Source organism: Psittacula echo (genome assembly GCF_963264785.1).
Source record: "Psittacula echo genome assembly, chromosome: 5".
Classification (NCBI taxonomy): Eukaryota; Metazoa; Chordata; class Aves; order Psittaciformes; family Psittacidae; genus Psittacula; species Psittacula echo.
This window is the reverse complement of record NC_137739.1, coordinates 28501975-28523719: the sequence shown is the minus strand read 5'-3', so window position 1 is coordinate 28523719 and position 21745 is coordinate 28501975. Positions and strand designations below refer to the sequence as shown.

At 39.6% G+C, this 21745-nt stretch overlaps 1 protein-coding gene across 2 annotated transcripts in view; it reads left to right on the top strand.

Moving 5' to 3' along the window:
- The window catches only part of PDHX (pyruvate dehydrogenase complex component X), a gene marked incomplete at its 5' end in the record, with an annotated part of 35081 nt that extends 15246 nt beyond the window's left edge, over positions 1-19835 (top strand). For both annotated transcript variants that reach the window (XM_080618054.1, XM_080618053.1), the window contains 6 exons: positions 1042-1219; positions 2648-2795; positions 6493-6551; positions 11602-11760; positions 15910-15974; positions 17245-19835. In XM_080618054.1, coding sequence (XP_080474180.1) covers positions 1042-1219; positions 2648-2795; positions 6493-6551; positions 11602-11760; positions 15910-15974; positions 17245-17509 — 874 coding nt within the window. In that variant the 3' untranslated portion in view covers positions 17510-19835. The remainder of the gene's footprint in view (positions 1-1041; positions 1220-2647; positions 2796-6492; positions 6552-11601; positions 11761-15909; positions 15975-17244) is intronic.
- Positions 19836-21745: the final 1910 nt, after the last annotated feature.

The following is a 21745-nucleotide window of genomic DNA, read 5'->3' as shown; positions in this document are numbered from 1 at the left end:
ATCGCTAGTGTAGTGCAGTTAAAACTGCAAAACTGAAATTTTACTATAGCTTATTTCTCTTGAAATCTGGTGAAGGGGGTGTAATTGCAGTCTTCTCTTTAGCCTTGCAGGTGCTAATTTTAGCATGTTGTTCTATAAATACTGTGCACCTGGGCTGGATGTAGTGTTACAGCTTAAAGATGGGAGTTTACTTGTGTCTGTCGTACTGTGCCCTTTACAAGAGGGAAGTCTTGTGGTGGAGCTATATCAGTATAAAGACCCTGAGAGGCGTCTAGGTTAGACAAGGTTCAGTCACACCGGGGTCTGTTAAATGTTACTCAGTTTTTGATTTATTATGGTGCTGCTGTCTTTCAAATTGCTTATGAAGTATGGACATGTATGCTATTTACACCTTTTGTACATCTTTGTCAGAAGGGTACAGAGGAAAATTCTTCTCTGTGAAGGTGGTGAGGCAGTGGCACAGGTTGCCCAGAGAAGCTGTGGCTGCCCCGTCCCTCGCAGTATTCAAGGCCAGGTTGGACTGGGTTTGGAGCAACCTGGTCTAGTGGAAGGTGTCCCTGCCAGTGGCAGGGGATTGGGACTAGATGAGCTTTAAGGTCTTTTCCAACCCAAACTATTCTAGGGTTCTATGGTAATAAATGAAATAGCTATTATTTGAAACCTTATAGCCTGAGTGAGGGTATTCTGATATCTTTAGAAGACTCGTTAGTGTAATTAGTGGTGATGAATGTTACACTTCTCCAACACAAATGTTTTCAGTTACTGCATATTCAAGCCCTTTTATTCACAAAAGATATTGAGATTTACTGAAAAGACATCACAGAAGAGAAAACAAGTTTAATGTTGATTAATGATCATGTTCTTAAAGTTTGGTTTGACTACAGAAATTTAAATGCACATAAGTGGCATTGGTTAAAAATTGGTTAAAAAAACCCAGACAGAAGTGGCTAACTAATTAAAATAAGTGATGGTTTAGTAATACTTTGAGAATTTTTGAAATAGTTTCTCTGTTGTCAGTATTTCACTCTGTTTAATCACCAGGGATGCTCTCAAACTTCTGCAAGAGAAGCAGAAAGGCAAACCCACTGAATTGAAACCTGTGGTTTCTCCAGCTCCTCCCCAGCCTACTGCAGTGCCTTCACAAGCAACAGCTGTGCCTCCTGCTTACCCAAGGCCAGCAGTTCCACCACTTTCAACACCAGGACAACCTGCTGCACCGGTAAGAGTTCTGTTAGGTCCTTAACATTGTTATTGCTATGTATTACCATGACTACTTCAGTAGCTTTATGAGATTTCCAGAACTGGAAAGACTAGGGAAACTAAGGCCACCCAGATGCAAAGCTCAGACGTGTGGTTTGAGTATGTTTGAGTGAATCTAAAGCAGTATAATTCAAACTGCAGAGCTCTCAAAATTATGGTCTGCACACCACTTTGTGTAATTTGCAAATCAAAGCCATGAAAAACTTTACATTGGAGGCCTGGGAAGGGGGGAAGTCAGAGAGGCAACACTTCTATTTCAGTTGCCGAACAAAGATGCCACTAGGTAGGAAATCGACAATACATCGTTTCCCTGCAGGATGGGTATATCAGTATGTATTTCCAAACTCACAGCAAAAATAAATCAGGCTTTGAGTTTCTTTACTTCATTTCCTTTCCTTTCCCGCAATGTAAGTATAGGTAAATGTCCACAGAGTTGTCTGGAAGCAAGGAAGGAAAGGTCCTAATAGTTGCTTTGAAGAGTAATTTTGCAAACTCTAGCACCTAAATACAGTTTCTATGTTAATTTGAAATGTTAGAGAGAGTAATTGCCTGTGCTTAAATCCACATTAGGAGCAGTTGAAAAGCTTTTGTGAAAAATAGAGGGAAAAACATTTCTGGGTCTAGAGCTAAATTTGAAGTATCTTTACAGGTTGAAGTTTACAATGCAGCTACACTTCATAATATTCCAAAAATGCTGCTTTTTTTTTTTTCTTCCTTTTTTTTTTTGCACTGTACAGAGAACTGAACAAAGTATGTAAAGCTCAAACTTAGATAATTTTCCATTACAGAAAAAAAATGGTTCTGTGATTGCATCAGAATATCCATATTGTAATTTATTGTGTTGAGTACTACTCAGATTGTAGTATACATGCTATAGATGAGGTGTACAAAATAATGTTTTGCAAAATCATGTATTTTCTTGCTTTCTATAGTCACTTGTATTTCAAGAGATTCTTTAAAAGTTGACTTGCTCCTGTGAACATGTTGGGAGAACTTCTACATTGAAACATAACTGTATATATATCTGGAAGGAGAGAGGAGAATAACAAAAAAGATAAGCAGTAAAGCCTGTCCTAAGGAGCCACTGAAAAAACAGAAGCTTACTGAGAAAACACTCTATTAAAGTTTAAATGGAGCAGAACATATTGTTAGTAATATGCCAGGTCTGGCAGACGGAACAGTGCAGTGTAATAGTCTAGAACACTCAATGGTCTTAATCATATTAATTTCAGTAGTTGGAAGGTATTGCTTTTTGATACCTTGGGGATTTTTATTAAAGTGAGCACTAGTCACTGATGATAACACATCAGTGTTGAGGCCTGTTTCAGCAAAGGGGATGCATGCTTGCTCTCTCAATATTTAATACGCAACATATAATTTCTTTCAGGGCACATTCACAGAAATCCCTGCTAGCAACGTCCGAAGAGTTATTGCTAAGAGATTAACAGAGTCTAAGACTACAATACCTCATGCATATGCTGCTGCTGACTGTGACATTGATGCTATTTTGAGATTAAGAAAAGAATTGGCCAAAGGTTAGTAATTAAGCTGGTTTACTATAACATGTGGTGCTAACACATAGCTTGCCTTGTATCTTTAATCTTGCTCAGGAGGTGTAGATTTTTGTATAGGCAGAACACTATGCATTCAAAGAATCCTTTTCAATTTTCTGTACATTGGACTCAAGCTGTACTTCCCTGTGATTATTGCATTGTACAGCTTAGCAAGATACAGGAAGACAGAGGTGGAATGGAAAAGTGTCCCACAGAAAAGTGAATAATTTTACAATATACATTGAGAATTGCTTTAAAAGCTTTATATCTCAATATTCATGTGTAAATATCAATATTTATGTGTAAATCCCAACTTTTGTGTCTGCCATGTCTTATTTATACAGAAATGTTTATGTATAAGACTAAGAAATTAGATTTTGCCATTTTGTCTCAACTTGTATTCACAGAAGTGACTTACTTAGAAATAGTTCTTGAAGTTTGTCATAATCAAAGATTATTTTTGCTAAAACTGTTTCTGATTTTGCTAAAATCAGCTCAGTGTATTTTGCAGTAGGATGCTTAATAATTTAAAAATTAACTCTGCAGGTTAGAATCTTCTTTCCAAACTCTCGGTTCAACGAAGTGTATAGGACATACATTTAAAAAAAAAAGGAGGATTTTTTTAATGGAGCATTTTTCAGACAGGCACTTCCGTTTTCATGCAAAATATCACAAAAGTGTTGTTTGCTTAGTGTCATTTTTCTTTTTTAAGGACTTTCACTTACTTGGGTAAAGAACCTGAGTGAAAGCTTTTATTGCTTTAACATTGTAATCTTCTTAATTTAAATTTTATTATATTTAGAAATATTTGGTCAATATACTTGATAAATTAGTTGAGATCATGTAGTATGATTGACTGTAGTATCTGTAAGTGATTATTCTGGTCTTAAATTTCTCTAAAATGTGGAATATTCTTCAAAAAGAATAATAATTATTTTCAGTGTCTGAAGTTAGTGATATTTTTTCTGATAAAATTGATGGTGTTTTCTACTGTGTGATGAGGCGTAATGTGGAAGTTTTAATGCAGCATTCCCTAGTGTAAGCTGCTTTATTTTGGCGGTAAAATATAGCAGTTTCCACTACTGTAAACATCAGTGAGGGTAAAATATTATCAGACATGCTTGGTGACAGCCAGCATGGCTTCACTAAGGGGAAATCCTGCCTGACCAATTTGGTGGCCTTCTATGATGGGGCTACGAAACTGATGGACAGGGGCAGAGCAGTTGACGTCATCTAGCTGGATTTGTGCAAAGCCTTTGACACTGTCCCACATGACATCCTTGTCTCTGAATTGGAGAGACATCAATTTGATGGGTGGACCACTCGGGGGATAAAGAACTGGCTGGATGGCCGCACACAGAGTCGTGGTCAACGGCTCAATGTCCAGCTGGAGACCGGTAACGAGTGGTGTCCCTCAGGGATCGGTGTTGGGACCAATCTTGTTCAACATCTTTGTCGGTGACATGGACAGTGGGATTGAGTGCGCCCTCAGCAAGTTTGCCGATGACACCAAGCTGTGTGGTTCCGTTGATACACCAGAGGGAAGGGATGCCATCCAGAGGGACCTTAACATGCTTGTGAGGTGGGCTGATGCCAACCTCATGAAGTTTAACCATGCCAAGTGCAAGGTCCTACACCTGGGTCGGAGCAATCCCAGGCACAGCTACAGGTTGGGCAGAGAAGAGATTCAGAGCAGCCCTGTGGAGAAGGACTTGGGGGTGCTGGTCAATGAGAAAATGAACATGAGCCGGCTTCAGTGTGCGCTCGCAGCCCAGAAAGCCAACCATATCCTGGGCTGCATCAAAAGGAGCATGACCAGCAGGTCGAAGGAGGTGATCCTGCCCCTCTCCTCTGCTCTCATGAGACCTCACTTGGAGTATTGTGTGCAGTTCTGGTGTCCTCAACATAAAAAGGACATGGAACTGTTGGAACAAGTCCAGAGGAGGTCCACGAGGATGATCAGGGGGCTGGAGCACCTCCTGCATGAAGATAATCTGAGAAAGTTGGGGCTGTTCAGCCTGGGGCTGCGTGGAGACCTCATAGCAGCCTTCCAGTATCTGAAGGGGGCCTACAAGGATGCTGGAGAGGGACTCTTCACTTGGGACTGTAGTGCTAGGACAAGGGGTAACAGGTTCAAACTTAAACAGGGGAAGTTTAGATTGAATATAAGGAAGTTCTTTACTGAGAGGGTGGTGAGGCACTGGAATGGGTTGCCCAGGGAAGTTGTGAATGCTCCATCCCTGGTGGTGTTCAAGGCCAGGTTGGATGAGGCCTTGGGTGGCATGGTTTAGTGTGAGGTGTCCCTGCTCATGGCAGGGGTGTTGGAACTAGATGATCTTAAGGTCCTTTCCAGCCCTAACTATTCTATGGTTCTATGACGTATTTCATTTAACTGTACTCCCATATTTTCACTGTGTTCCTGCCCCCCTAGTTGAATGTGACATTTTTGCCAAGTGTGAGGAATGTAATACAGAAATCATAATATGAAAAACCAAGATATATTTGATGACCAAGATGCAGGTTTGTCTGATACGAAATTCTGTCAATGCAACATAGTGCTTGCAAGTTCCATTATGTTACATTTGAATTCTGGTGCTCTTGGGTATAGATTGCAGGTCAGTTATGTGGTAAGTGGGTACTTGGTTCATTACTCCAAATTTATGATCACTTAAGATGGTTTCACTTTATGATCTCTGAATTTCCCTCAACAAAAGCATTTTGAAAGGTATGGGTGTTACATGCTATAAATCAGACTCAGAAATTAGGTATCTGTACTGCTTGATCTGTTCAACTGACAGCACTGATGATGGTAGCAGAGTAATGTAGCACTTTTATTGTGAGATGATACATTTGATATTGTGCAAATATTGTGTATCTTCAGGATAATCTTACAGCAACTGTGGCATATTCTGCATTGCATCTATAGTCTTCACTTCTGCAGATGGTCTGATTTTAGTTAGTGCTGTGGGTCTCCCAAAACTTGGAATAAAATAATGCAAAGCAAATATAGCCATTGTTTCTGTCCTTCCTCTCTCACAAGCTTTTGGGGAAGGAAAGCAGGTGTCTGAAGTGTTACACAGCATTTCTTAGGGTCACATAAAAAAAATCCAGTCCTCTCAAGGTTACTTTATCTGTTTCTGGCTGATGCTGCCTTTTTAGTGTGTAGCTCTGCTTTTAATTTAACAACTTCACCACTTGTATTATTTTGCAGCCTGCAATATATTGTTAACCCATTTTAAGGATTGACAGATGCCTTCACCTTTCTAATTCTTACATTATAAGGCTCCAGGTGTCACTGGACAATAGCATTCTTCTGACTTGCAGCTGAATAAAAGCTGATCTCTGCCATTATTCCAGTTAATGCATCACACTACATAAAGAATAGTAGTCTCCAGTATTGCCTCTATATATTTAGGTCCTACAATAGATTTCTACATAGGCAGTAAATATGTAAAGCATAAAACATAAATGGACTGCTACTTATAAGAATGAGTAATAATACTCAAGTTTGCAGCTCTTTTGACCTCCTAGTTACAGCTGGTCTGTGCTCAGGAGACTTTTCCTTGGTGATACTCCTTTTGCCCCAAAGGAGAGAAAAGTTTTCTTGCTTTTATGATTGTATTTTGTCTTTTCTTCACACAAGTGATCATTGGCTTTTTTTTTTTTTTTCTTTTTGCAGATGACATTAAAGTATCTGTAAATGATTTTATTATCAAAGCAACTGCAGTTACTCTGAAGGTAAGTGAATAATTGACTTAAAAAATATTTTATAGCAAACTGACAAGGAGATGAGAAGTATTTTGTGAGCCAACATGGAGATATGAATATGATCACAGCAAAGCTTGTAATTCTTTATCAGTTATTGTCAGGGTTTTTTTAAGCTCTCCAGGTAAAATTTTCTACACTGTCTGTGCCATAAAAATGAGAACTTCTTAGTAAAGATCCACTTACTACAGATAATGGCAAATGCTTTGTCAGCAGACTAAAGCAGTTGGCAGGATGTCTTCTGTTCTTTGCTGTTGCATTTTATTTTTCTTACAGTTATGAGCAAATTTTTACCCAAGTCTTACAGCAGTCTTGTGTGTTACCTCAGATGTATACTGATGGCACTTTCAGTAAGTTCTTTGAATTAAAAATTCTTCTGGCAACCAATCTTCTGCTCATTCAGGATTGCTGTCGTTCCATTTGTCAATATAAAAGTTAAATGATTGCAATACATCCTGAAGTTAAGATCTTAAATGTCATAAGGGTCTACTTAGTCCATCCCAAACTATAGAGGTTTTACTGTCTATTTGCATGTTCTCTGGGTAGAGCTGGTTACATTACTTCCCAGTTTGTGTTGATTGCTCTGCTTGGATTACACTGTCAGTGTTACTTAATTTTTTAAAATTTAAGGGCTTCAGAGATCCTTTTTTAAGAGTACTCCCATGCTCTGGAAATGTCTCCTCTTAGTCCAGAGTGTCTCAAATATAATCACTTGGAAAACATAATGTGAAATTAATTTTCTTTTCAAACTTCTTAAAACAAAGAACTGTAGTGGTTTTGGTTTAGATGTGGAATGGTTTTGATTTATATTCAGTTTGCACTTAATTTTTGAATAAGTCATAGGTGGGAGCTCTGAGCAGCCTGAAGGGCAGTATTTTTAAGATTCAGAGGAAATAAGTGTCTTAGAGTGATCACTAACAGCTGCAAAAGATCTTTGTTGTGTAGAAAGATAATTAAAGGGGACACAGGCTTGACTGTTACAATATCCTGTGGAGTTTCCGCTGTCATCACTTCTGTGTGAATGAATGCAGATTTTGAAGCAGTTTGGTAGTGCCATGGATTTGGTGCCTATGCCTTCTTGATTGCACAGTGATCACACTTTGTAGCTCTATGGTACATGCCTAGAAAAGCTAAACTTTTCTGTTATTATTGCATTTTTTGAGCTGCAGCTACAAACAGACAAGATAACACAGAACAAAGATCCAGGCTAGTTGCATGATGTCACAACAACATAAAACCATCAGAAAGGGAGTGAGGCCCATTTTTCTTATTTGAGAAGATTATTTTAAATATTCAAAAGCTGAAGGAGGAAGTTACATTTCAGTTGGGGAATTATTTCCATGGATGAATTTCTAGCTGAATATAATCTAAATATTAATACGTAATTGCTAGAAATACAGATTTTGATAGAAAATAGACAGGATTCTAGGCAGTTCCACAGCAAATGTTTGAGAGAAATTCTGGGCTTTGTAGAGACTGGAAGAAACTTCACAAGTTATGCTTGAAAGAGTCCAGTGCAGAGCCACAAAGATGATTAAGGGAGTGGAACATCTCCCTTATGAGGAGAGGCTGAGGGAGCTGGGTCTCTTTAGCTTGGAGGAGACTGAGGGGTGACCTCATCAATGTTTACAAATGTACAGGGTGAGTGCCAGGATGATGGAGCTAGGTTTTTCTCAGTGATGTCCAGTGATAGGACAAGGGGTAATGGGTGTAAACTGGAGCGTAAGAGGTTCCATGTGAACATCAGGAAAAACTTCTTTACTGTGAGAGTGACAGAGCACTGGAACAGGTTGCCCAGGGGGGTTGTGGAGTCTGCTACGTTGGAGATATTCAAGGCCTGGCTGGACAAGTTCCTGTGTGATGTACTCTAGGTTACCCTGCTCTTGCAGGGGGGTTGGACTAGATGATCTTTTGAGGTCCTTCCCAACCCTTGGGATTCTGTGATTCTGTGATTCTCTACCAGAAACAGGAGGAGCTAAACTTGCTATGCATTTGTTAGATGTGAACACAGCAAGAAACTTCTTTTTGTGGCCTAATGAGACCTTATGTGAGGAAATGGTGACAACCAAAAATTCCTGTGAACTGCTAGCTGTGAAGATGGAATCACAAATCTCTGCACCACAGAGCAGGTGGAAGGAACATGAAACAGAGGGAAATAGGAATGAAAGATTAGGTTTTGCGTTTTTTCTGTTATACATAAATAAAGCCAGGTAAAGGAAGATAACAGGATGTAATCCTAGCTTACAGAATGCAAGCTTTTGATGTACTTGTTATTACTTCTGCTTATATAATTAAAGGGGTTTTTGTTGTTATTTGTGGTTTCTTTTAATTTGCTGCCTGAAACAAAAGATGAGTAGCTTACAGTCCATTTAACTGTAAGGTTGCTTTATTGTACTTTGAGTATACATGGGGATTATGCATGTTGATCATTGCCAGTATTTGAAACAAGATTTCCGTATCTGCCATCACAAAGTGACCTAACCAGTGAATTCTATAAATACGTCTTCTCTTTCTGATATACAAATATTTAGTATGTGATTAGATTTGTATTCTTTTTCCTAGTATTTTCCATTGACATAGTACAGAATTTGAATCTTGAATTTAAGGATTAGCTAGTTCTATGCTGAAAACTTTTTAAAAAGTCATCTATATCATGTCAGTTTTAAAGGAAATTCAGTAGACAAGCCTAGTAAATTTTAATGCATACAGCTTTGTAAAATCAGTGCATCTTTGGTTATACATGAATTGGTGCCCAAGTCAGATTCTGAGAAGCTGGAGTTCTCGTTTGTTGAGTTAGAAGAAATTTAGGTGTTTTGCTTTCAGGGATTTTTGTTTGGTTGGGTTTTTTTATAGGACATGAATACTGTGTTTGTATGGAAGTAATCATTAAGCTACTCTGTCCTAACCTATTGCTTTTGTTACAAATCTATGCTAGCATATGTTTGGCTTTTAAAATAATAACCCTAAAACAAATGAACAAACAAACAAATAACCCCAACAGATTTAACTCAGTATACCTGGAAATAAGTTAATGATCATGCTGATGTCTCAACTACTTCCTGTCAGTGTTTCAGGAAAATATGTAGCCTACTAGTTTAAAAAAGAAAATCTACCTCCACCTGCTCCTCCCCTCCCAGAATTTGGTGGTATAAATACTTTTGGAAGTTTAAATCCAAGGCAGTTTTATTGACTCTTTTCTGGGCACTGTTCAAATCTTACGTTGTTAATATTTTCTTCCCAAACAATGCAAGACATGTTCTTCTAGGTTTAATGAGTTGGTAGTGACTGGTTTGACAGTTTGTGGTTGGTTAGCAAACACTTCAAGATGCTGTTTGTATTGTTCTTTAACATATAAAATTTCTCCTCCACAATTCTTAGGACCACTAGTCCAATTATGATTTCTACTTTTCAGCTTGGTCTCACTGTTTGACAGCCAGAGGTTTGTGAATGTGCCAGTGGGCTCACCAGGTGGTAGCCTATTAGAACAGTTCTGGCTTTCTGGAACAAGAAGGAAGGACAGAATGAAAGATTCCAGGCATACGGCCATAAGTGAGTGGTTGGGCTTAGTAATGGCAGCCACTACAGCAGCTGTCCTTTAAAAATAAAGTCTTTCATTGCTGAAATGATGGGAGAAATAATACTGTCTGATTTACATAAAAATTAAGATTATTTGAATGAAATTGATAGGAAAAATTCCTTGTCCTTACCATCTCTTTTGGATAACTTATAGAGTCATACTTGCACAACACCCACTTGAAGGCATCTTACAACTGTGTATACTGTGGGGCTTTCCTAAAGCTTATATTTAACTTGCAAAGAGGAGTACTGCCCATTCTTTTTTTGTTTGGGTTTTTTGGGGGAGGGGTTTGGGTTGGTTTTGTTTTTTTTTTTTTTAAAAAATACACATTCTGGTATTGAAGACTAGTTGGAAGGTTGGGCTGGACAAAGCCTTGGGCGATGCGGTCTAGGTTGACGTGTCCATGCCCATGGGAGGGGGTTGGAACTAGATGAGCTTTAAAGTCCTTTCCAAACAATTCTATGATTCTATAATAGGAACCGAGAGTACCATTACACTGCTGCTTCTAGGAACTGAGTTAGTTTAGCTAGATAAATTGAAGATTCATGAGACTGGGAGGAAGGTCATTAGTTCCAACCCTCCTGTCATGGGCAGGGAGGGACACCTTCCACTAGACCAGGTTGTTCCAAGCCCTGTTCAACCTGTCCTTGAACACTGCCAGGGATGGGGCAGTCACAGCTTCTCTGGGCAACCTGTGCCAGGGCCTCATCACCCTCACAGGGAAGAACTTCTTCCTAGTACCTAATCTAAATGTCCCCTCTAAATGTCAGGTTAAAGCCATTCGCCCTTATCGTGTCACTCCTTGCCCTTGTTTGTGTCCACACAGACACACACAGACAGAAAAATGCGATGCGTTCTAACATTATCTGAGTAACAGTGAGTGTACCTGCAGCATATCCTATTTGTAGCTTCCTGTGTTAAGAGTCCTGCTTGAGACATGAGTGTAGTAGGGTGTCTGTTTCCATGCTTTTTAAGTCAATATCCTGTGATTTATTTTGGGGGGAAGAAAGGACACTGTTTTGTAGCTTTGTATGCTGGGCATCTGTGAGGTGGTATCGGTGACTCCTGAAGGATTTTGTAAGTTTTTGTTAATTTTTTCTGGCAGCAGCAAAAAACCTTCTGTCTGCCCTGCTTTTTTCAGTTCCTGGAGGATACATTCATGCTTTTTGACAGAGTAAGTTTAAATATTATCAATGCAAGCTAATCATGTACAGCTACTCTTAGACTCTCACAGGGATTCATTTTCTGTCTTGCTTGTAGCAGTCTTGATGACAGATAGGACCTCTTCTTTTGCCTTCATTTACAGACAATAGTCCGTGATGCACTAATTAATTTGGTAAATGCCTGTATGTAACTGTGTGTCTTAAAGGATTTTCCTTTTTTCTTGATAATTGATTGCACTACAATTTTTTTAACAGCTGTCTTTTTTTATTGTCTCTCTTCCAGCAAATGCCAGATGTGAACGCAACCTGGGATGGAGAAGTCTGCAGGCAGCTGCATTCCATTGACATATCTATTGCTGTAGCAACAGACCGAGGTCTCATTACACCAATCATAAAAGATGCTGCTGCCAAAGGAATAAAGGAAATTGCTGCCTCTGCAAAGGTAGGTCTTAAATGTACTGTATGCTGAGGAATATAGTAGCTGTAGAGTTTTCTGTGGCAGAAAATGTAGCATGACCTAGATACACATCAGTAAGAACAAAGGCAGAGTGGATGTAAAGCAGTTTCAACATTCCTTACACTTCAAAATTATTATTAATTTTGCAAGTCTTTTCATTTTTAATGAACAATAACTTAGCCATCATGTTATTTATTTGGATGCTGACTAAACTGAAAAATAAACTTGCACAGACTTCTGCAAATTAATATAATTGTATTTCTTTACTCCTCATGAGAAAACTAGATAATGTTAATTTCTTCTGTATTACTGGTACTTGGGTTTGGGATTTGGTTTATTTGGGACGGGTTTTTTTTCCCACCTTTCCCAGAAATTTGCTTACAGCTGCTTGTGTTACCCGCTGTGCAGTTACATTCTGGCACTTATTTCTGTCTGCACTTTTTCAATATGCAGTTCAGTTGAGAACATCGCCTGATAAATAACATTAAACTCCTCAGACTAATGAGCAGCATTTTGCGTAGTCCAGGAGCCAGTTAGAGTGACTTGGATCTGTGGCAGTTGTTGCCAGCCACAGATGTATCCTGTGCAGGCAAAAATAAAATGAATGATGAAATGCCTCAACACCAGCTTTTTTTTTTTTTTTTTTTTTTTTGTGTGTGTGTGATTTAATGAGTGCTAATCAAAGGCCTGCAGTATCTGAGGAATGCAGTGCGAGTAGATGCTTAGGTATAAAAGTGTTCCAAAACTGAGCACAAACTGCACTTTGCAAATTTTTGCCTTTTACCGAAAACTACAGAAATCATGATAGTCTGTGTTGGCAGAGGGGAACAACCAACAAAACTGTAGCAGAAGAAGGTGTGTCATGCTGCAGAGCGTTCGTAATTGTATGTTTTTAAGATCTTTCCAGTCCATATTGCTTGCTTCATGTTGAATGTGTTGTGAAAGCAAATCCTTTTAGCTAACATAACAGGCAGACAAAGAAGGTGGTTAGCTGAGATTGTTACATTATTCAGTGATTAGTCATAGAATGGCAAGAAGAAAAATATGGGAAGTGAAGTATATCACATATGGGAAGTTCACTATCATTGTGGTTTAAACCCTGTCGTCAAGTTAGCCACGCAGTCCACTCCCCCCCTGCCCTTTCTTCCCCCCCACCCTGCTCCTGAAGGGACGGGATGGAGAATGGAAAGAATGTAACTCCCAGGGGTTGAGATAAGAACAGTCCAGAAACTAAGGTATAACACACAACCACTACTACTACCACCAATAATAATAATGATAAAGGAAATAACAAGGGAAGAGAATACAATACCACCTGTCAAAAACCAGCCCGACCGAGCAGTGAGCCAGCCCTTCCGGGTAACTCCCAGTTACATCCTGGGCATGATGTGCTGTGTTACAGAATACCTCTTTGGCTAGTTTTGGTCAGGTGTCCTGTCTCTGCTTCCTCCCGGCCTCACCTCCTCCCTGGCAGAGCATGAGACTCACAAAGTCCTTGGTCAGACTAAACATTTGAGAAGTAACTAAAAACATTGGTGTTATCAGCACTGTTCCCAGGCCTAACGTCAAAAACACAGAACTGCACCAGCTACTAAGAAGGAGAAAAAATGACTGCTGCTGCTGAACCCAGGACAGTTATCATCCCCAGTAGCTGTGATACTGGGATGCAGTATTACAGACCTTTCTTTACCATAAATTACAGCGTTCTGCCATTCCTGTGATAGGAATGTACACTTGCATTATGTTTAATAGGGCCTCAATAGCATTCCCCTTTTATTTCAAATGGAATGTGTGACAGGGCACACTGCTCAATATGAAAGTCGTTGGGTCACACAGATTGTTGATGTCCGTACCAGCATAAGTTTGCTTTTCAGCTTATTCACTGAATTAATGAAATAAATATGTACCTGATGTGCACATGTGAAAAGCACAAATTGAAAGTGCAGCCGCTTCTCTACCAGTCTCTTGGTAGTTTGGCAGGCACTTTCTTTGTGTAGACTGCTCATATGTCTCCTTCTACTACATGTTAATTTTAACTTCTTTCCAGGTCATGTGCATCCTAGCACCATATTTGCATCATTCAAATAATGCAATTGCACATATGCATTATGCTAATATTGACCCTGTTGTGTGAATGTTGTTCCCATGGCTGTTGTCTTCTAGTTCACTACTTATTCAGAGATGGATAAAAGCCTGAAATAAAATTCAGTGTATGCTTTTAAATTCATCACTATAATTTAAATTCACAGGTTTTGTAAAGTTTGGTATAAGCGTATTGTTTAATGGGCAATTAATTAGAATGAGATTCTCTTAAACTTCTTGGTGTTTATTTCCAAGCTGGCCACTGCAGTCATTCAGCTGCTGTGGTCTTTCAGAACTCTTGCCTGAAAGCAGTTTAGAAGTGTATACTGGGAAGACAGTTATTTACCATGACCAAGAGAGGTATACTACAACATGAAAGGGGATTAACCCATGTCACAACTATAGCTAATGAGCCACTGTTAGTATCTGTGAGGAAGTTTATCTTGTAATGACGCTACCTCCACCCACATGCAAACAAAAAGAAGTCAATTCAGTCATAGTTTCCACTTATTGACTCTGGTCCTTAAAGGCAGAGGTGAGGTTTCATAGCAATTGCCTCTTGGTAGATTGAATTGACTGGTAGATGGGATATTTATAGAACACATAGAAAATCACTGGGAAGCAGAATGGGCAACTCCTGGAAAGCAATCTAGGAATTAAAACACAAAAAAAGTGATGGGGGAAAAAACCCCGTCAGTTCCTAGAAAGAACCTGGGATAATCCTAGAAAACAGTGGTAGAATTGCTAAAAAAGGAGTGGAAAATTCCTAGGGGGATTCATGGAATAATTCTCTCTAAGAACGTTTCACAAATGTGGTATATCACTTTTTTCATGTTGTGATAAAGTAGATCTTTTGAGTTTTTGTTCACTTCCTCCAGCATTGCCCTAACGTAAGTAAATTATTGGAAACTTACTAGTTCTACTTTTTTTTACCAGAAGGAAAATGTAAACAGACTGTGTTGTTTCTATCATTTTTCCCAGAGCAAATCTGAGTCTTATTTCCCTGAGTATGCTTTTGGAAACAGTTATTTTTATCTTAAAATGTCATAATGTTGCACTTGTCACAATGTGACATTTTCCATGTGCTTTTCCACCTGCAGAATAAATATGAGACAAGCCAAAACCACTGAATATGTTCTGTATGTACAGGGCAGTTCACCTCTCCTGCATATATTCAGATTTCAGCATCTGCTGTCAGTTGAAGAGTTCTGATTTTGAAAAGGCTGCTACTAATGGAGAAGTCATCTGGCACATTGCCAGTCACTACCTTTTCATTTGGGTACTCATGGTTGGGTGTGACGAACGGATTGGTGGCTGAATAATTGGCTCTTGATCCACCATGGAGTGCCATTTCTCGTGAGGTCCACACAGTCCTTTTTTCCTACTGTAAGAATTATTCATCCTGAATCCCACTGCTTCCATCTAAGGAGACCTCTGAGCTAGAAAGATCCTAGATGGGAATAAGACTCTCTTTCTCTGTGATCTTGCCTTGGAATATAGCTTGAACTTCTTGAGCTGTATTTTGAACAAAATGTTTATGGACAGTTTCATCTCTTATATTTAGAAGTAGAAAAGCATCACAAATGAAATGGAGGTCACAGGGTAGTCCGTAAGGTAGCTGAATGCTTAGCTCGACAAAATGCATTCTCTCGATGTGCTAGAAAGTTCTGAAGTGGTACATGGCAGTTTGTTTAAGCAGATATGTTTAGAATACTCTGAATTTGTCTCATTAGTATTTTGCTAAATATTTTTGTCATCTAAAAACACCAGGGAGAATGGTGGTTCCATTGTAAAAACTGGAACAAGGCTTTCAAGGTGAGAGAACAGCATTTATTGAACAGCCAATATTGTTGGGAAAATGAAACTTTATCTTTGCCAAGTCATTGCAGTACAACAGTGTTGCTAAGGTACTTCCCTAAATCCGAAAGCAGATGACTTTTTAATGGCTGTATGACCATAATAATGTGTTACTGAAGTAAAAACAATTAGTCTATTACAACACTTTATTTTTTTTCCTCTTTCCTCTTCTTTTACTTCTTTCATTTTCCTTAGGCTTTAGCAAAGAAAGCAAGAGATGGAAAACTGTTACCAGAAGAATACCAGGGAGGATCTTTCAGGTAAAACTCTCCAGCAGCATTTAATACATGCACTGTGGATTCAGAACTGTTTTATCCTCAGGTATTCCTCTGTGTTAATGCGTTGCTTTTTAAAATCTTCCATGTGATGATTCTAAGAGCCAAACCTAGACCAAGTGTCCTGTATCAGGGGGAAACAAGTATCTTGATACAGGTTTATTTAATCTGAGCCTGGTGTGAAGTTAATGTTTTTCATATTGAGACTAATCTGCCTCTTATTTCTGTACCTAATTTTTCCCAATTGCAGAAGAATATTAGTTTTGTTGTGGTTTGTTTTAGGGAGCAGCTGTTGTATGTTTGGGTTTTGGGTTGTGGGGTTTTTTTTTCCCCCTTAGAGGGGAACAGAGGGTCCAATATGCCAGACAGACCCTCTCCTTTGGTAAGTTTGCTGCCTCCATGGGCCCTGGGTTAAGGACATCACTAGGAAACTTTCTCACCTGTGTGGCTCTTGAGCTATTACCCATTAGTGCTCTTCCATGTTGGTGGTGATAAAGCTGCAATGCATAGTCTAGGGGCAAACAAAAGAGACCTCAGGGCCTTAGGATGATCGGGAAGGGAATCTGGAGCACAGGTTATTTTTTCTGCTGTCCTTCCAATTGTGAGCAGTGACACTGGAAGAAACAAGCACAAAGTTCCTCCCACTATAAGAGAAGATCAGGGTAGTAATGACCTGAGGAACCTGAACATCCATAACTCTGTGGGACCTGATAAGATGCATCCCAGAGTCCTGAGGGAATTGGCTGATGTAGTTGCCAAGCCACTCTCCATGATATGTGAAAAGTCATGGCAGTCAGGTGAAGTCCCTAGTGACTGGAAAAAGGGAAACATTGCAGCCCTTTTTAGAGAAGGTGGAAAGGAGGACCCTGGGAACTACTGACCTGTCAACAGCCATTGAAACTTCAGAGTTGTGAGGTTCAATCTAAAAGGCCTTTGGCTTGGAACATAGATAGGCAAAGTTTCTTTGGAGATACTGATTTCCTGTCCTACTTTCTGCTTTAGTACATGCAATTCAAGCATATGTTACTGTAAAGAAATTGAACTTTTAAAAAGGTACATTGGTTGTAATTGCAAAAATCCCAAACCCTTGAGAGTGTAAATGTGCCCAACTGAAATCCAGTTTAGATATATTCTAAAGTTAATGGATTTGGCCTTGGAAGAGAGTTAGGTCATAGTAGTCACTGAATATAGATAATTTCTTCTAGGTGTTACATGATTTCTGACATTACTGATAACCATTTTTTCTTTCATTTAGCATCTCTAATCTGGGCATGTTTGGCATCAGTGATTTCACTGCAGTCATAAACCCTCCCCAGGCCTGCATCCTCGCTGTGGGCCGAGCAAGAGTAGAGCTCAAGCTTGTGGAAGATGAAGAAGGAAATGAGAAACTCGAGCAGCGCCAACTCATGACAGTGACTCTTTCAAGCGATGGTCGGGTGGTAGATGATGAACTGGCTTCAAAGTTTCTGGAGACTTTGAAAGCCAACATAGAGAATCCAATACGACTTGCCTTGTGTTAAACTCAGTGGAGATTGCTTCTTGTTTTGACAACGTAGAAAACTGTTATGTACTTGGGTTTTCCTTTATCGAGGAGTAAATAGTTACTGTAAGATGGACAATTAAAATACTTAATTTATTGAATTACTGTGAAAAACTATGAATGTTCATGCTTTTAGTCTTTTGAAATGACCAGGCTTTATACTGTAAAGCTAAAAGACTTTAAAGTCGAACATACTACTTTTCTTTAAAGACTTAGTACTAATGTCACATGTTTGTATAGAAAAGTCAGTCTTGTCTGCATAGGAAAATTCAATAAAACTTAATGAAATTTAAAAAGGGAACCATAGAATAGTGTGGATTGGAAGTAACCTTTAAAGGTCACCTAGTCCAACCCCCCTGCAATGAGTAGGGCCATCTTCAAGTAGATCAGGTTGCTAGAGCAAACCTGTCCAAACCTGACCGTGAATGTTTCCAGAGATGGGACATCTGTCATCTCTCCAGGCAACCTGTTCCAGTACCTCACTGTCCTCATTGTAAGAAACTCCTTTCTGATACGTAGTCTGAATCTACCCTCTTGTAGTTTAAAAGCATTACCCCTTGTCCTGTTGCTATAGGCCTTGTTAAAAGTTTGTTCCCATCTTATAACCCCCCTTGAAGTATTGGAAGACCATAATAAAGTCTCGCTGAAGTCTTCTCTTTTCCAGGCTGAACAACCCAAACTCCTTCAGGGATTCTTCATAGGAGTGGTGTTCTAACTGCCTGATCATTTTTGTGGCTGTCTTCTGGACCTGCTCCAAGAAGACCATGTCTGTCTTGTACTGAGGGCTTCAGAGCTGGATGCAGGACTGCAGGTGGGGTCTTCCCTCTACTGAGATGGGATGATTTTTTCTTGAAGGGTGAAACAACTAGCTTTTAGAACGAGGCAAGCAAGAATCATAATTGAGCAAAGTGCTGCTGTAAGTCGTGGTCAATACTGAGATAGAAATGAATAGCTAAATTATATTGCTGCAGTAGAAAGCTTATCAGTCTTCAGAAGACTTTTCTGGCATATTGTGCCATAGAAATTAGACTGAAATAAGGTTTATAAGATTTCTGTCAGATATTTCAATGGCTTCTTACATAACAGGAAAGACATTACAAACCAAAAAAGTTTTAATTTAATTTCATTTAGATTTAACTATTCTTTATCTTCTCCACTATAAGCGACATTGAAGAAAGTAAGATGACTGTGGAGATGAATGGGGAAAAGAACAGGAAATTCTGAGAAAGGTGAAATTAGATCACAGATAAAAAAATAATTCTCAAAATAGTGAGTAATCTAGTGACATCTACAACTTCATATAATTAGAACTCATTAAAACTCATTTGTACTGTAGGAGCATATATTTAGCCCATTATTTTAATATAACTACATAATCTAATGCCTTGCAAAGGTGTGGAGTAGAGAATAAACTTCTCTGAATAAACACATTCTACAGAAAGGATCGAATTTCTGCATAGTTGATTTTCAGTTTTTGATGGAGCCAACATTTAATAAAAACATTGTGTAAAAAAAAAAAAAAAAAAAAAAGGTTTTATTTGACTTAATTTGGAGTCAATTACATTTTTTTAAGTTTAAAATTTACCCCAATTCAGATCTTCTTCAGTACCACAAAATATATCAAATATTATTTTTAAGGTGCTCTCCTTCACTTGAAACCCAAGTTAATTGTGCCAGCAGTATTGTGATGAAAAACTAGCTGTGATCCCTTAATCTCACAGGAGTTCCATTATGAAAGGTCAGATTTTGCACACTGAATATTGCTGTTCTTTACATGGATAGAATAAAGATGTAAGTAGAAAGTGTTTCATCATGAGTATATATTGAATTGTAACTCGGAGGCTTAAGTGCAGTGGCCTCAAGTTTAAATTAACAGAAGTAGATTGGTTTCTTTTCTTGTAAATAAATATGGAACCACATATTCTATGTGTCTGTAATGAAGTAATGAGTAATGAGTATGGAACTCTGTCTGGGGAAGGGTGAGCAGTCGACAGAGAGTTTGTGGGTCAGGGTTAAAGGGAGAACAGCGATGGGGGACATTACTGTGGAGATCTGTTACAGACTGCCTGATCAAGAGGAATCTGTGGATGAAGCACTCTACAGAGAGATAGGAACAGCCTCACGCTCACAGGCCCTTTTTCTCATGGGGGACTTCAACCACCCTCACATCTGTTGGAGTAAAGGTACGGCCCGGCACAAGCAATCCAGGAGGTTCCTCGATTGTGTGGAAGACAACTTCCTTCTGCAAGTAATAGAGGAGCCGACAGGGAGAGGTGCCATGCTTGACCTCGTGCTCACCAACAGGGAAGGGCTGGTTGGAAATGTGACGCTCCAGGGCAGCCTTGGTTGCAGTGACCACGAGATGGTCGAATTTGAGATCCTCAGGACAGTGAGAAGAGCGTGCAGCAAGCTCACTGCCCTGGACTTCCAAGAGAGCAGACTTTGGCCTCTTCAGGAACCTGCTTAGTGACATTCGATGGGATATAGCCCTGGAGGGCAGGGGGACCCACGACTGTTGGTTGTTATTCAAGGATCACCTACTACAAGCTCAGGAGTGTTGCATCCCAACTAGAAGGAAGTGCAGCAGGAGGGCCAGGAGACCTCCTTGGATGGATAAGGAGCTGCTGAGGAAAAATCAAAGGAAAAAGAGGATTATAAAAGGTGGAAGCAGGGACAGGTGGCCTGGGAAGAATACAGGGATGTTGTCTGGGAAGCGAGGGACCAGGTTAGGAAAGCTAAGGCCCAGTTAGAATTAAACTTGGTTAGGGATGTTAAGGATAACAGGAAGGGATTCTATAGGTACGTAGTGAATAAAAGACAGACTAGGGACAGCGTAGGCCCCCTCTGGAAGCTATTGGAAGAACTAGCTACCCTGGATTTGGAGAAGGATTTGGAGATATCCATATACCCTGGATTTGGAGAAGAAGTTCTTAATGACTTCTTTGCCTCAGTCTTCACTGGCAAATGCTCTGACCACACCACCCAAGTCTTGGAAGGCAGACGCAGGGACTGTGAGAATGAGGACCCTAGGCCCACTGTAGGAGAGGATCTGGTTCGAGACCATCTTAAAAACCTAAACGTACACAAGTCCATGGGACCTGTTGAAATCCATCCGCGGGTCCTGAAGGAGCTGGCGAATGAAGTTGCTAAGCCACTGGCCATCATATTTGAAAAGCCATGGCAGTCAGGTGAAGTTCCCGATGACTGGAAAAAGGGAAATATAACCCCCATTTTCAAGAAGGGGAAAATGGATAACCCAGGGAATTACAGACCAGTCAGTCTCACCTCTGTGCCTGGCAAAATCTTGGAGCAGATTCTCCTGGAAGGCATGCTAAGGCACATGAAAAACAAGGAGGTGGTTGGTGACAGCCAGCATGGCTTCACTGAGGGGAAATCCTGCCTGACCAATTTGGTGGCCTTCTATGATGGGGCTACGAAACTGATGGACAGGGGCAGAGCAGTTGATGTCATCTAGCTGGATTTGTGCAAAACCTTCGACGCTGTCCCACATGACATCCTTGTCTCTAAATTGGAGAGACAATAATTTGTAATTGTAAATGGTTAACCATGAGTTTTTCCAAAGTCGTTTGTCAATCCCATATTACTTTGAAGGAAAAAACAAACAAACAAACAACAAAACCATACCAATTTATATGATGTCCTTAATGATGTACAAGAAGCTCTCATTGTTTTCATAGCTAAATCTGCTCTCCCCAAGAGAATTTGTAGGATAATTTAAAATCTGATATACTGTATTTTTGTACTTGGTGCTCTAGTGTTGTTTTGTGCTCCCCAGCATTTGTATTTTCTGTTCTTCAGCTGGCTAAAGAGCTGCATGACTGGTGTGTGTGACTACAGATTTCTGAGCGTGCATGTTCGTGTAGTGCGAGGCAGTAATTTTTACTTCTGATTTTGGAGCCACAAGAAGGTGCTATGGTATGTAAGTGTAGAATGTTTATTGTGTTTCTTTCCTGTAGGTACTAATACATCCGCTCTACTTTCTTTGTTCAACACAATCAAGTGAAGACAATGTAATGTTTTCAAGGATATGAAAAGCTGTAGCATAGAATTAAAAACTTAGCATAGGAAAAGAAACTGGTGGCTGAAGAGCTGACAAGTGCTGCAGTGTTGTCTTTGCAGAAGGAAACCATATTACATTACATTATTGTCCTCTTACCAAGCAAGCATTTTTCCCATAAGCAAGCAGGTTATATGA